Genomic DNA, 13,748 nt, shown 5'->3' on the forward strand with positions numbered 1-13,748 from the left:
ATGCTGTTTTTGAAATATATTCTTTATTAATTACTGTTGAACAGGTAATTGTTTTTGCATTTATATCCCATTTCAGTTTACTTTTGCAAAGGTCCAGCATTAACTCCTACAAGTTTATTTAAAACTATTTTGAATCCGTTGGTCAAGGAGCCAGTCTCTGAAACATACTTCATTTTGTTACACTGCACCATCTGGCAACAGTCCAGCTGTTGGAATTCATTGTTATATTCTTGTCTTTTTGTCTTGCAGGTTTTAACTCCTTAGTTGGAGGCATCATGGCATTTTCTATACTGATCAGTGCAGAAGTCTACAATCATAATCCTGGTGTCTGGTATTTGGACGGCACTATAGGGATTCTCATTGGAATGATCATCCTTGCATATGGAATAAAGTAGGCTTCAACTTTTTTTCTGAGGATTCCAGCCAGATCGTCTGGTCTCTGGAATATCGGAGACTGAACTTGTGACTCAAGCTACATCCTGACATCCTTCAGAAATCCAAATGCATTGGCCTCCTGGATATTACCTGGATAGTTTTTGGGCATCTCCCTTGCTCTGTGGAATACTCCACTTAATCACTCTGAAGTAGATTCAGAGATTTTGGAATAGTTATCCAGGAATTGTTAAAGAGAAATATTCCAGTTAGACACTGTGCCAACATCAGAACTTACCTATGATTGAACCACACCCCTTCCCCAAGTACACTTCTGCCTAATTCCCAACCTGATTGGGCCTCACTATCACCTCTCCCACTACTACCCCTTGACCCTTAACCTCTAGCCGTCTTATTATCCCCACGACCTGACCCGATTACCCGTTCCAAACTAACCTGCCGAGCTATCCATCTCACCCACTGACACTTACCCAATTCATTCATCTGCCACTTCACCTATTTCTCTCTCCACAGAGTTTAGTTTGAATGCCAGACCTTCTGAAATTCCCATGCATATCTCTGTCTAGCCTGTCCTAGGATGGATGTGTTGTCCCAGCCGAAGTGGTGTCCTTCGTCTGTGTAAGGATACTAATGAGAGCTGGTCATGTCTTTTGGTGGCTACTCGGTGCTTGTGTGTCCTGGTGGCTAGTTTTCTGCCCATCTGTCCGATGTAGTGTTTGTTGCAATCCTTGCAGGTATTTTGTATGTGACATTTGTTTTGCTGTTTGTTGGTACATAGTCATTTAGATTCATCAGTAGCTGTTTCAGTGTGTTGGTAGGTTTGTGGGCTACCATGATGCCAAGGGGTTGGCGTATGGTAGTCATCTCTGAGATGTCTTTGATTGATGGTAGGGTGGCTAGAGTTTCTGGGTGTGTTGTGTCTACTTTTTTGGGTTAGCTATTTAAGAATCGTTAAACTGTTATCAGGTACCCGTTATGCTTGAATACACTGTATAAGCATTTTTCGTCTGCCACTCATAGTTCCTGGGGGCTGCAATGCGTTGGGGCCCGTTTAAATAATGTTCTGATACAGCTCCATTTGGTGTGGGTATCGGGATGATTGCTCCTGTAGTTAAGTATCTCTGGTCAGTGTGTGTTGCTTTCCTGTAGACCCTGGTCTGCAGTTCTCCATTAAGTGTTTCACTGTGATATCTAAGAAGAGGAGTCTATTGTTGTTCTCCTCTTTTGTGAAATTTATGCCAGTAAGGATGTTTTTGATGTTGTAGGTTTCCTCTAATTTATTCCATTTTGTGATGACCAAGGTGCCATCCACCTAGTGGACTGAAAGTTCGGGTTGGATCATGGGAAGGTCTGTTCAGTTGAGTTTCTGCATTGCTGCTTCTACTAAGAAGCCTGATATTGGTGGCCCCATGGGTGCTCCATTGATTTGTTTATAGGTCTTGTCAATGAAGGTGAAGGGGTGAATGAAACACAGGTCTACTAGCTTGAGGATGCTGTCCTTACTGATGAAGGTGGTGCGGTTTGGCATCTGTGTCCTTGGTTCGTCTTGTACTGAAATAGACCATTTGGACCTTTGAACCTTCCCCACCATTCAAATGTGCATGGCTCATAATCCAGCTCAGTCCCCTATTCCCAAATTATCTTAGCTCATCATCCAACTCAGTACCCTGTTCCCACGTTCTTCTTCTACCCTTTGATCCAGTTATCAAAAACAGCCATCTCTAATTTTTCTTGGAAACATTCAATAGCTTGGCCTCTCTCTGCTAGAGAATTCCACAATTCTGCTCTATGTGAAGTTTCTTCTTATTGGAATCCTTAGACAATGACCACGAATCCATTGCCAGAAAAAAACCCAACTGATTCATTAATATGCTTTCGGGAAGCAAACTGCCATCCTAACCTGGTCTGGACTGCATGTGACTCCAGACCCACAGTAATGTAGGCTGACTTTTAACTGCCCTCTGGACAATTCGGAATAGTCAATAAATGCTGGCTCAGCCAGCGATGCCCTCATCCTAGGAATGAATGTTTTAAAAAAAGGAAACGGAGTCAATGTTTCAGGTCCAGTGACCCTTCATCGGAACTGATTTCAGCATATACAGAGGAACCTCAATTACTCAAACGATATAGGCGGGTATTGTTTTGTTCAGATAATTATTTATTCAGCTAATGGACTTCCTTTGGGGCTCAGTGTTTTCTGTGAAGTCTGCTCCCCGTTCAGGAGACTAGACAAAGCACACTGTGCACAAGACCCCAGCCCTCCCACCTCCAACCCTATCTGCTCCCACCCACCCCCAACCGTGATCAACACCGCTCCCACCCCACCAACTCCAAACCTTGCCCTCTGTCTGCCCCTAACGCCGCACCCCCACTCACTGTCCTCGTCTGCACCCCCCATGTAGCCGGACTGTACATCAACAGTAAGACTGCTGCTGCCTTTGTGGGCAAGTTTCCAAATAGTATATGCACAGACACAGTAATGCAGATACTCGAAATAAAGTTCCCACTCTACCCTATACAGGACAATGTTGGAGAGATTATCTGGGGAAGGCGGCGGGGGGAGAGAAGGTTTAGGGTACACTCCTGTGTAGAACTCCAGGAAAAGTGTGGGGAGAGAGAGAGGGCAGGTGGTCAGTCATTAACAGACAGTGCCTAGACTGTCCAGGACTGTTCTCGGCAGCATTTCAGTGAGCTGAATTCATTTTTAATCATTGTACCTGTAAATAAAAGATGCAATCAAGGTTGAAACAGCTCTTTAACAATGTTTCAATGGGGACCTTGAGATCACCTTCAGATAATCAGGTATTCGGATAATCAAAGTCCCTCTATAACTAACTTTTCCTAGCTGTAGACTAAGGGTGGTGGCGAGTGAGAAGAGTAAATGATAGGTGGAGAGGGAGCTCAGAGAGAGAGAGGACAGCAGTTGGGTAGAGAAAGGAACAGGTAATGGAGAGCCAGGGAAAATGAAAAGCTGCTAATGAGAACCATTAGTCAGTGAAAATGGGTTGTCTGTGTTGAAAACAACCTATATCATGACAGGGCTAGGAGTGGGGAAATGACATGGGAGAGGGTGTTCAGGTCTCATTAAAATTATTGAACTCAAGATTAGATCCTGAAGGCTGCAGGGTCCTTAAGCAGAAGATTTGGTGCTATTCTTCCAGCGTGCTGAGTTTTGCTAGAACACTGAACAGGCCCAAGACAGACATGTTGGCCAGGAAACATGGTGGTATGTTGAAGCAGCAGGCAACTAGAAGCTTAGGGTCATTTTTGTAGAAAGAACGTAGGTCTTCTGCAAAGTCTGCATTTTGTCTCCTCAATGTAGAGGGGACTACACTGTGAGCAGCGAATAAAATCCTGGTAAATTGTTGCTTCCCCTGGATAGTGAAGAGGGAGGAAGTAAATGGCTTCTGTTACAAGCTCTGCAATTACATGGAAAGGTGCCAAGGGGGTGTGGGGAGTTATTGAGCATGGAGGAGTGGACCAAAGTGTCCAAAAGGGAACAGTCCCTGTACAAGGGAGGGAAGAGGAATATATGTGAGATAGTGTCATCCCACTCTCCAGTGATGTGATGATGTGACTGGCAACTTCTGATCATATGGCTTATGATATGAATGTTGGTGGGGTAGTAAATGAAGATGGGGAGACCCTAGCATTGTATTGTGGGAAAGAAGGGGTGAGGGAAGAAGTGTGGGAAATGTGTTGGACACAGCCAAGAGCCCTGTCAACCCCCTGTGGTAGGTAGCATCATCATGTGATGGAGATGACAAACTGAGAGGAGAGTGGAGTCTTTATAGGAATTGGGGTGTGAGGATAGATAATCCTGGTAATTGTGAGATGGTGGGTTTGTTATGGAGATTGGTGGTTGGCTTCGCCCCATAAACGGAACAGATGTTGAGGAAGGGGTGGAAGAACTCAGACCAGGGGAGGAAGGAGTCTGATGGACCATATGCAGGTGAGAATGGGTAGAAATTGGAAGCAAAGTTGATTAATTTTTCCAATTCCAGCTCAGAGTGGGAAGCAGCATCAATGATACCATTGACGTATTTGAGAAAGAGTTTGGGGAGGGGCCCGAGTCAGATTGGAACAAGGAATGTTCCACTAACACCACAAAGAGATAGACACACAGTGGTGCCCTTTTGGGTACCCATGGCCACCCTTTGAGCTGAAGGAAATGAGAGGAGTTAGAGGAGAAGCTGTTCAAAGCGAAGATGAGCTTGGTCAGGTGGAGGAGGGTGGTGGCAGATGGGGACAGTTCAGATTATTTTTCCAGGAAGGAGCTTGAAGCCCCAAGACCTGATGGGAGACAATTGTAAAGGGATTGCACAAGTGAAGAGACAGCAGTTGGAGTATGTGAATTGGAGGTTCTGAAACTGACAAAGTATCAGATTAATCACAGGTATAAGTGGGAAGGTACTGGACAAGGGGCAGTAACAAAAAAAAAAGTAGGAAGAGATGACTTCCATGAGGCAGGAGCAGGCAGAAACAATGGGTATGTCTGAGCACTCCTATGATTTTACGGAGAAGATAAAAGCGAGCTTTGTGGTTGGGATTATAAACTTAGAGCCCATGTGGAGGGAGATCACTAGGTGAAATAAAATTAGTGATCATGTATACAATAGCCTGGTGTTGTTTGTGGTGTCATGGTCCAGAGAGACAGGAAGGGAATGTCTGGGAATTGGTGCTCAGCATCTGCATTGCGGAGGTCAGTATGCCAGACAACAACAGTACATCCTTGGTAGTAGGCCTGATTGCAAAGTCAGGGTTGGATCTCTGAGTACGAAGTCAGTTCAGGAGAAGATTGGTTCAAATGAATGAGAGGGAACAGAGAAATTATGACAACTGATATCATGTTGACAGTTCTCGATGAACAGGTCGAGAGCAGATAAAAGGCCAGAAGCAGGGGTCCAGGTGGAGGGAGTTTGAAGCAGAGGAAAGAGTCATTGAGAGATGTGCAGAAGACTCTTATCCAATTAACTAGGCATGGAGGCAAAGGAAGAAAGATCTTAACCAATCCATCCTCTCCAAGTCATTCCTGCCATCCTAACATCAGTCTGGTAAACTTTTATTGCACTGCCTCCACAGATACAGCATGCTGTTCCTCAGTTAGAGACTGAAACTGATATATGCAGTATTTGCTATCAGATATTCAAAACTATCTGATTTAACATCACAAATGAGAAGTTACCAAAACTAGACAGAACAAATACTCACATATTGAAATAGTAAGAGAATCTATAATCAGAGACAAAAATAGAAATTGCTGGAAAAGCTGAGCAGGTCTGACAGTATCTGTGGAGGGAGATCAGAGTTAATGTTTCGGGTCGAGTGATCCTTCCTCAAAACACTGATCTCCCTCCACAGATGCTGCCAGACCTGCTCAGCTTTTCCATCAATTTCTATTTTTGTCTCTGATTTACAACACCCATAGTTCTTTTGAATCCATAATCCTGTTTTAAAAGTCTGAAGGATGGTAAAAGGGTTTTAAAGAACTCTAACATTAATCCTTTGTCTTTTCATGTGTACAGGAAGCCCAAATCCCAGACTGTTCAGATGTTCCTTTTATTCTGATGTCATCCATTATTTTTTTCCAAATACCTTTCCAATAAGGATCTTCTCCAATGTCCTTATGGTTTTTATAAACTGGAAAGCAGAACTAAATAAACACTATTATTGTAACCTATTCAAGATGCTACACAAGTTTAACAAATTCCACTTTTAAACATTGTTCCATAAATAAATAAAAGAATTGCATTTAGATTTTACGACGTTATGAATATAGCCATGCAAGTTAACGTCAATTAATAACCCCATATTTTGCTTTACTCTTCCACTTTAGACTTTCATTTTCCAAGGAATATATGCTTTTCTTGTTCATTCTTACCAACACAATTTCTTTCATCTATTGTATGATTACTCTATAATGGTTTTGACAGGCAACAGCTATTTGTGTCAACATGAATTATTGGCTATCGCTTTTAGTTATGGCATAGCTATGTATATATTCACATTTAGTAGAAAATAGCAACATAATAGTTGAAAATTTTCAACTGTGAAAATGTGCTGAGTTGACTAATTACACAGAAGGGATTGGTGTGCAGTTTTAGTAGCAGCTATGCCAAGTTTGTTTTATTAGAGGATGCAAAGTGGGACATTTACTGTAGTTAGACTTGAGAGCAATTCTACCCCCTCCCCCAGTACCCAGAGATACTCTTACAACTGAACATTCTTTTCTTCTCATCACCAAATCATCCACAATACGTTTTCTCAACTATTAGCCAGCATCAGAAAATCAGGAATTCTGAAATTAATTAACTAAAAGGTGAGGGAAGATAATGAAGTGGGGGGGGAAAGGGGATAAATTGAAATTACTCTAAGAAACATCAATGAATTTGGAATTCATAATAGTCAAGCTTCCAAATGGCTCAGTTACACTAGTTGTCAGCAGCAATCTGAAATTAATTAACTAAAAGGTGAGGGAAGATAATGAAGTGGGGGGGGGGGAAAGGGGATAAATTGAAATGGAGGTAGAACAACTTCTGTTAACTAGTTTATTTGAAATTACTCTCTAAGAAACATCAATGAATTTGGAATTCATAATAGTCAAGCTTCCAAATGGCTCAGTTACACTAGTTGTCAGCAGCAATCGCTATGCAAAAGCTGGATTGTGACAGTTATCATTTGCAGGTAGGCCCACTTAAAATTAGCATCCAGTTCTGTTTGGCTGCAGCTAACCTGTGCCATTCCTACCTTGAGGTAAAATGTCCATCTCTGGGTCCTGGTCCACCACTTCTGAGAGTACATTAATTACATGTGAATGATGTGTTCCCAACCATTCTTATCTTTACAAAGGGAACCTTACTAATTATGGATGGATTGTGTTTGGTTACAACGAAGACTCCGTGTGGAGTGAGATGTGCAAATGGCTAATGTTAAAAGATAGCAGCAGTTCAATAAAGAACCTACCATGATCTTAGGACGTTTCAATGCACTGTAAAACAAATGAAGTACTTTTGAAGTGTAATTATTGTTGTAACATAAATTGAATACTCTATGTCTGACAGATGGTGTAATCATAAATTAAATTGAGGAAGAAATATTGACCAAGCAGGATACTAGCAGGAACTCCCCTTCTCCCAAAATTAATCACCTAAGAGGATGAAACGTCTTGTTTTATAGGTCACCCAAAAAACTACACCTTCTGACCACGCAACATTGCCTCAATTCTGCTTCTTAGAAAGAGTCAGCCTGAATTATTTGTTTGCATCTCTGGAATGGAATTGAAACTCATGATGTTCTGAGTCAAAAGCTGCTGAGGCACTGCTTACACCTTAGGAAAATATTTATTAGCATACCAAAGTTTACTGTTTTGCCATTTTAACATATTCAGGTATTAAAATAAATAGCTGAAAGTCATATCTTGCCTCATGAATGTCAAAAGTTCTGGCATTTATGTCAAAGGTTAATTATCAATTTAAACCTTCTGTTTACTTCTAGGCTTCTGATTGACACAGTGCCACGAATAAAACAAACGCATAATTATGAGAGCTTTGAATGATAGACGAAGAAAATATGCTGTGGTGGCTCAGTTCTACAGGAATGAAGACTAAGATTTGGAATGAATCAATCAAGACAATGGCAGTGACTGTAAAAAAATGGTCACTGTCCTATATCCCATTTAACATCAAACCTAGTGGACTAAACTCAAATGATGCTAAACGTGGTGAACTTGATAATTTTAAAAGATTGAAGATGCACCTCTTTGTTATGTATTATTTTTTCAGGAGCAAAGGGCAGATTTTAACTAGTAGATCACTCATCAGAAAAACATGCTAAGCAGTGGCCCAATCTGCCAGGGGCAGGCCTGGTCACTTTTGAGGGCTGAATGTCATTATCAGGATGAAGCACATGGCTTGCTGGTACTGGATCAGACTGGACAGCTGGGCCCAAAACAACATGACTGATCTTGTGAAACCTAAAATAGTACTCCTCTTTGTTGCTAAAGAACATTAAACTTACCATTTAGGAGCATCTTCCATTGCATCATTCAATAAATCTGGCTACATATGGATTTTGTTATGTTCTGCTTAGTTGTGCATCATTTACAATCAAGCTAACATATTCATCAATTTGTACATTGAAAGAGCAATGTCTTGAAATAACAAGTATTTCAACTGGACAGAAGACTCCTCAATATATGGTGGTGGCAAGTACTAGTGTAAATGAGGTGGTAATGGGATACTGCTTCACGTATTCTAATTGATCACAGTTAAAATCTACTCTGTAAAGTTCAACATACCTTAGGCAATCAGAATGAAAGTGGAACTAACACGCAATATTGAGGAGCGTTTAGATTCTTTATCACCTATTTCATACATTATAGGTCAGATCTTCTGGTAGCAGGAGTGAAGATGCACTTGAACCTACCCTCTCAGTGCATGGTCATTATATTGAGGAGAGGTTCAGATGCATAGTAATTGCGTGGAATATATAAAATTACAGTGGGCAGATTGTATCACCCGAGACACTCCATATGTGCCATACATTGTTCCTTGGTAGTGCTGTGCAGCAAACAAAAGGGCATTTGAGCTTCTGTGTTATCTTCCACTAAATTATATCCAGACTTCACTGAAAATACCACTATGATCATTAATATAAATCCCAAATTAGTGATTTGCACATATCCTTATCCTACACATCCATGGTCATCACCTATACAACTAGGTTTAAGAATAGAATTGGGTATGATGTATTAATACCAAAGTTCATCCTAGTTTTTGCCTTTTCCTTAGTACTGAGCCAGTTAGCTGTGTGTGACCGTGTCTAAATTGAAATAAACTGGTCAAGGCCTTCAACAGGGATGAGAACTGAAGATCATGGTAAATGTAATTTTTAATATATCACTGCCACCCAAAATAGAAGCTACATGATTTTTAGAAATTTACATTGTGAAGGCAGGCCACTAGAACAGTGGCTGCTAATTCTTTTATACAGCAATCACCAACTAATCTGTGTAATTTTGTCCCATTGCCTTGTATATGTTTATGCTTTAAAAAGTTATTAAATGCTCCCTGAAAAACAAAGTGAGTCTTTGATTCACCCTTGTGCTTTACAAAAAAGCATTCATATCCTTAACTCTTACATTACACTACAATTTTCAGTTGATAACCTTTCAGCAGTGCAAATCAGAGGAAATAATCTGAATCCAAATAGGCTGACCGAGACACTCCATATGTGCCATACATTGTTCCTTGGTAGTGCTGTGCATCAAACAAAAGGGCATTTGAACTCCTGTATCACCTTGTCAAAATGAAAAGCTGAACAACATTGATACTAAGTGCTGTTTTGAGATCTTGAGTACAACTTGACGTAATACATACAGCTAAATGCATAAGTATGCACATTTATTCTGTTCACCATGTTCAATGAATAAACATCATGTGCAGGTCCAAGATATTTGGTATAATAGCAGAGTAGATATTGATCAGTTTTCCCCATAAATTGATTGATGTCTATGTTGTAGTTAATACACTTGTATTGGTTTCAAGGTTGGTGTAATATTGGGCTGCTTAATTTCAAATATAATTTTTTCTAGCGGAATACTACTTTGATACAGATAACAGTGAACTTTGAAAATAAGTTATTAAAATAAATCAGATTAGCTAAAAGATCTGAGTTGATACTAGACAGAAAAATTTCTCAATGATGATTGAACAGTGCTGATATATTGTTGACATAAGAAAATCAATCATTATATGCAAAATTGGGCAGGATTTAAGAGCAGCTTTAAATGGCAAAACAGATCTCCGCACTGATAATCAAGGTGTTATGCTGTAACCAAGTCTAAAGATATTTTTATTTGAATGACATGGAGTAGATATTTTATTGAATATTTAGAAACATTGAAATTAACAATTAAAAATTAGAAATGAATACCTTTTCTAAATAAGTCTTAGAAATGTTTATAAAAAGACATTATCTCCTCAAATTCCAGTTATGAAAAGATAAAATATCTAAACTACAACATAAATCTGCATTTATACAGCACCTCTGAGCTCTACACTAGAGTGGGACCTTTTGAGATGAGAATGCTGCAACTGAGCCATAGCCAGAACATATGAGATGATGTATCACACATTGCTAATATCAAATTGAACATAGACTGAAGTGGTGAAGTGATACAATATTTAGTGGGAGAGAAATGTCACATCAAACCCTTAAGCCAAGTAATTTCTGAAATTTTTACAAGGTTATAAATCAAAGCAGAATCAAAAAATGCAATCGATTAAATAAATTACTTTCTTATTCTTTCCATCTTTGATAAAGATTTTGGTTGTTTTATTTATTTAAAGTTTAGGAAATATTGAGAACATTCATGGTTTGTTGTGCTCTTTTGACCAGCTCCAGCATTTAGACTAGAGTTTATGCCATTGCATGGTAATAGTATTGAGATCCTCACTATTTCTATATTTATGCAGACAGAATCGTTATGAGCTTTAATCATCAATAGTTAAGTTCTGGAGGTTAAATTATAGTCTTGCTACAAAACTCAGGGAAGGCCTGATTTTAAGCAACAAGTTAGAATAATTACTTATGGAAGTGTGAGCATAGGGGTGGGAATTTATATTTTTTGTCTGCACTTTGATGGAATCTTTACTGTATTAGTTTAATATGTTGTAACGTGCTGCAATTAAAAACATATGCAGCACAATCTGTGCATGAAATGTGCTTCAAATTCTTCAGTGAAAAGATACAGCATTTAACAATATTGATGTTAATTAAGATAACTTATGCTCCAATAACTTTCTACTCTGTATATTTATACAAGACAATGTACAAACCAATGGAAGAAATTCTCTTCACTTAAAAGATTTATTAAAAAATAAAGATGTTTCCTGCTCATCAAAACTGTGGAAACAATTTCTTAGCAGCTTTCAAAGCACACCTCACTTCGATATATGTCACTTTTGCAAATATACAGGAAAACCATTTCCTTACTTCATAACTTTATGCATTTGGTTGAAATTTTGACAGTTATGAAGTATATATAGTATTATACAAGTTGATAAAACAACTTTATTACCCTTAAAAAGGCATATAATTTACATTACATTGCATGTTAGCTACAGGAAATGTTTAATATTTACAAGCACATCACAAAAGCAAAGCAAGTTACAAAGCATCTAAAAAAGTAAATTATGTTTCTTTTATTTACAAATGTGCAAATCTGTTTGGATATACGTCCTGTCAATGAGGTTTAGCTGCTGTAGCTTAACTGTATGCCACTACCTTTCATTTCCAAATGCCACACTTTTTTAAACATTGATTTTAAAAAAACATCCTTTGCTGATTGACACACCTCATTCACATAATGGAAATCAATGATACGACAATCTGTGTTATCAACATAACAATTGCAATATGAGCATGAAATGAGCATATGTAAATTGTGTATCAACTGTTCTAAGAGTTGTAAAATCATTCATCAACAGCACCATTGTAATTAACCATCTATCATTTTGATACCTCATTATTTTTATTCATTCGTAGGATCCAGGCGAGGCCAACATTTATCACCCATCCCCGATTGCTCTGGAAATGTGTGAACAATATTGGTCATTTTAATACAATCCTGAAGACATTTTTGGGATATGTTGGAAATTAGAAATTCATTTATTTCTGCAACATTGATGTTGTTAAATGTGATTTAATCATCTGATCAAACATTTTCCTTCAATTAAATAATTTGCAGAGAAATTAATGATTCTACTGGTTTTCTTAACAATTTAGTTACATGAATATTTAATTGAAATTATATTGTTGCTTATTTGCTGTGTGGCTAAAAAAAGAACTAACGTTCTGCCTAAAATGTAAAACAATCCTGAGCCCGAAAAGAAAGTGCAAAAATATGAAATCCACTTCACTGTATAGTAAACACGATTTTACAAACAAGGTTTTTAAAAATGTTTACATCAGGATGTTTCTATACAAATTACAACAGCAATTATTTTTCAAACTGGAAGCTGCTACTTAAAATGCCCATTAAACTAATTTACTCATGGTCTGAAATAAGTCTAATTAGAATCAGTTGACACTGGCTAAAGGGCAGTTACTTCATAACATTGCCAGCAACCTAAAGATGTTCTAATAAAAGCCAAAAAGATTATAGTGTTACAAATACATTCTGGGAACTCTATTTATTTCATAGTAGTTCGATACTCTTTTAGTTCAACCATTTAAATCAAAACTCAAGCCATGATTTAAAACTAGTATTATGTATTTCAAGCAGTTATTACTGCCAACAACATCAGCATATGACTCTTTACTCGAAATAACTGACACCACTAGTCACACTTAAAAGGAAATCACACCTGAAAGAACAGCTACCAGGATGCTTTGACCTGTTGCATGATTACAGTGGAACATTGAATTGGATCTTCATTAACCTGGAAATAAGACCTTGAAAACAAATAATTTTTGGATTTTTGCCAGAACTAAAATTAAACCAAAGCTTATTGAGCAGCCTCTTGCAGCATATTTAGTTATCAATCATTATTTATTGTTGTCTAACTGACCTTAATTTCATTTGCAACATGGTTTCTGAATTTAGAATACTTACTAGTTCACCTGCAACTCTCAGCTGTATGCCAATCCTTCTCAAAATCAGTTTCTTTTATACACAAGTTGGACAAGGAAATTGAATAATTTGTTAAGGTTTTCTTATTGAAAGGTTCAGCAGGGATTCATTAATGTTTATTTTCTTCAAACAAATACTTTAATTTTAACTCAAAAACACATTTTCTTTCAGTATTTTTTGAGGGATGCCTTCAGAAACAGTTAACCAAATGCTTGGTCCTTATGAAGACTTACTATCCCCTACCTTTCAGCACAATCTCTTTTGTATATGGATAAGGAACTGCTATACACATTCTTGGCATAGGGCAACTTGTCCTTTCATATAGTCTCTGCATGGACAGATCCTTTTATGGTTTCCATTTGAACCTGCACAACTGAAGAGCAGCAAATCACTCTGGAAAAAGCAACGTTTCTTGTTTTCGTCATAAGCCGGAACAACAATATCATTCACAGATTCAAATGACAAGCATTCAACTCCATACCTGCATGTAACAAAAATAATTAAGTAATCTCATCAGATTTAATAATTTAAAGCACAGCTATAATTAAGAATAAATGTCTCAAAAGAGCTTTAGCGTTAATTTTCCTATGAAGGTACATGGTAGACTAGCATAAAAGTTGATCTAAAACATCAGTACTGTGCATTACTAAGTATTTGTTAACCAATGTAAATGTTGATTAAATCTATATAAAACATACGATGAAGGAAACCTAGAGTCATA

General features: G+C 38.2%; 2 protein-coding genes across 8 annotated transcripts in view; one reads left to right on the forward strand and one right to left on the reverse strand.

The window, feature by feature from the left end:
• Window positions 1–11,298, forward strand: part of tmem163a (transmembrane protein 163a) — a 227,537-nt gene extending 216,239 nt beyond the window's left edge. The window contains exons 7-8 of the mRNA XM_043694055.1: window positions 250–391; window positions 7,888–11,298. Of these exons, the coding sequence (XP_043549990.1) occupies window positions 250–391; window positions 7,888–7,948 (203 nt within the window). The 3' untranslated portion in view covers window positions 7,949–11,298. The remainder of the gene's footprint in view (window positions 1–249; window positions 392–7,887) is intronic.
• The window catches only part of mgat5 (alpha-1,6-mannosylglycoprotein 6-beta-N-acetylglucosaminyltransferase), a 160,092-nt gene continuing 157,578 nt past the window's right edge, over window positions 11,235–13,748 (reverse strand). For all 7 annotated transcript variants that reach the window (XM_043694045.1, XM_043694044.1, XM_043694046.1 and 4 more), the window contains one exon: window positions 11,235–13,508. In XM_043694045.1, coding sequence (XP_043549980.1) covers window positions 13,310–13,508 — 199 coding nt within the window. In that variant the 3' untranslated portion in view covers window positions 11,235–13,309. The remainder of the gene's footprint in view (window positions 13,509–13,748) is intronic.

This window comes from Chiloscyllium plagiosum, chromosome 7 (genome assembly GCF_004010195.1).
Source record: "Chiloscyllium plagiosum isolate BGI_BamShark_2017 chromosome 7, ASM401019v2, whole genome shotgun sequence".
Classification (NCBI taxonomy): domain Eukaryota; kingdom Metazoa; phylum Chordata; class Chondrichthyes; order Orectolobiformes; family Hemiscylliidae; genus Chiloscyllium; species Chiloscyllium plagiosum.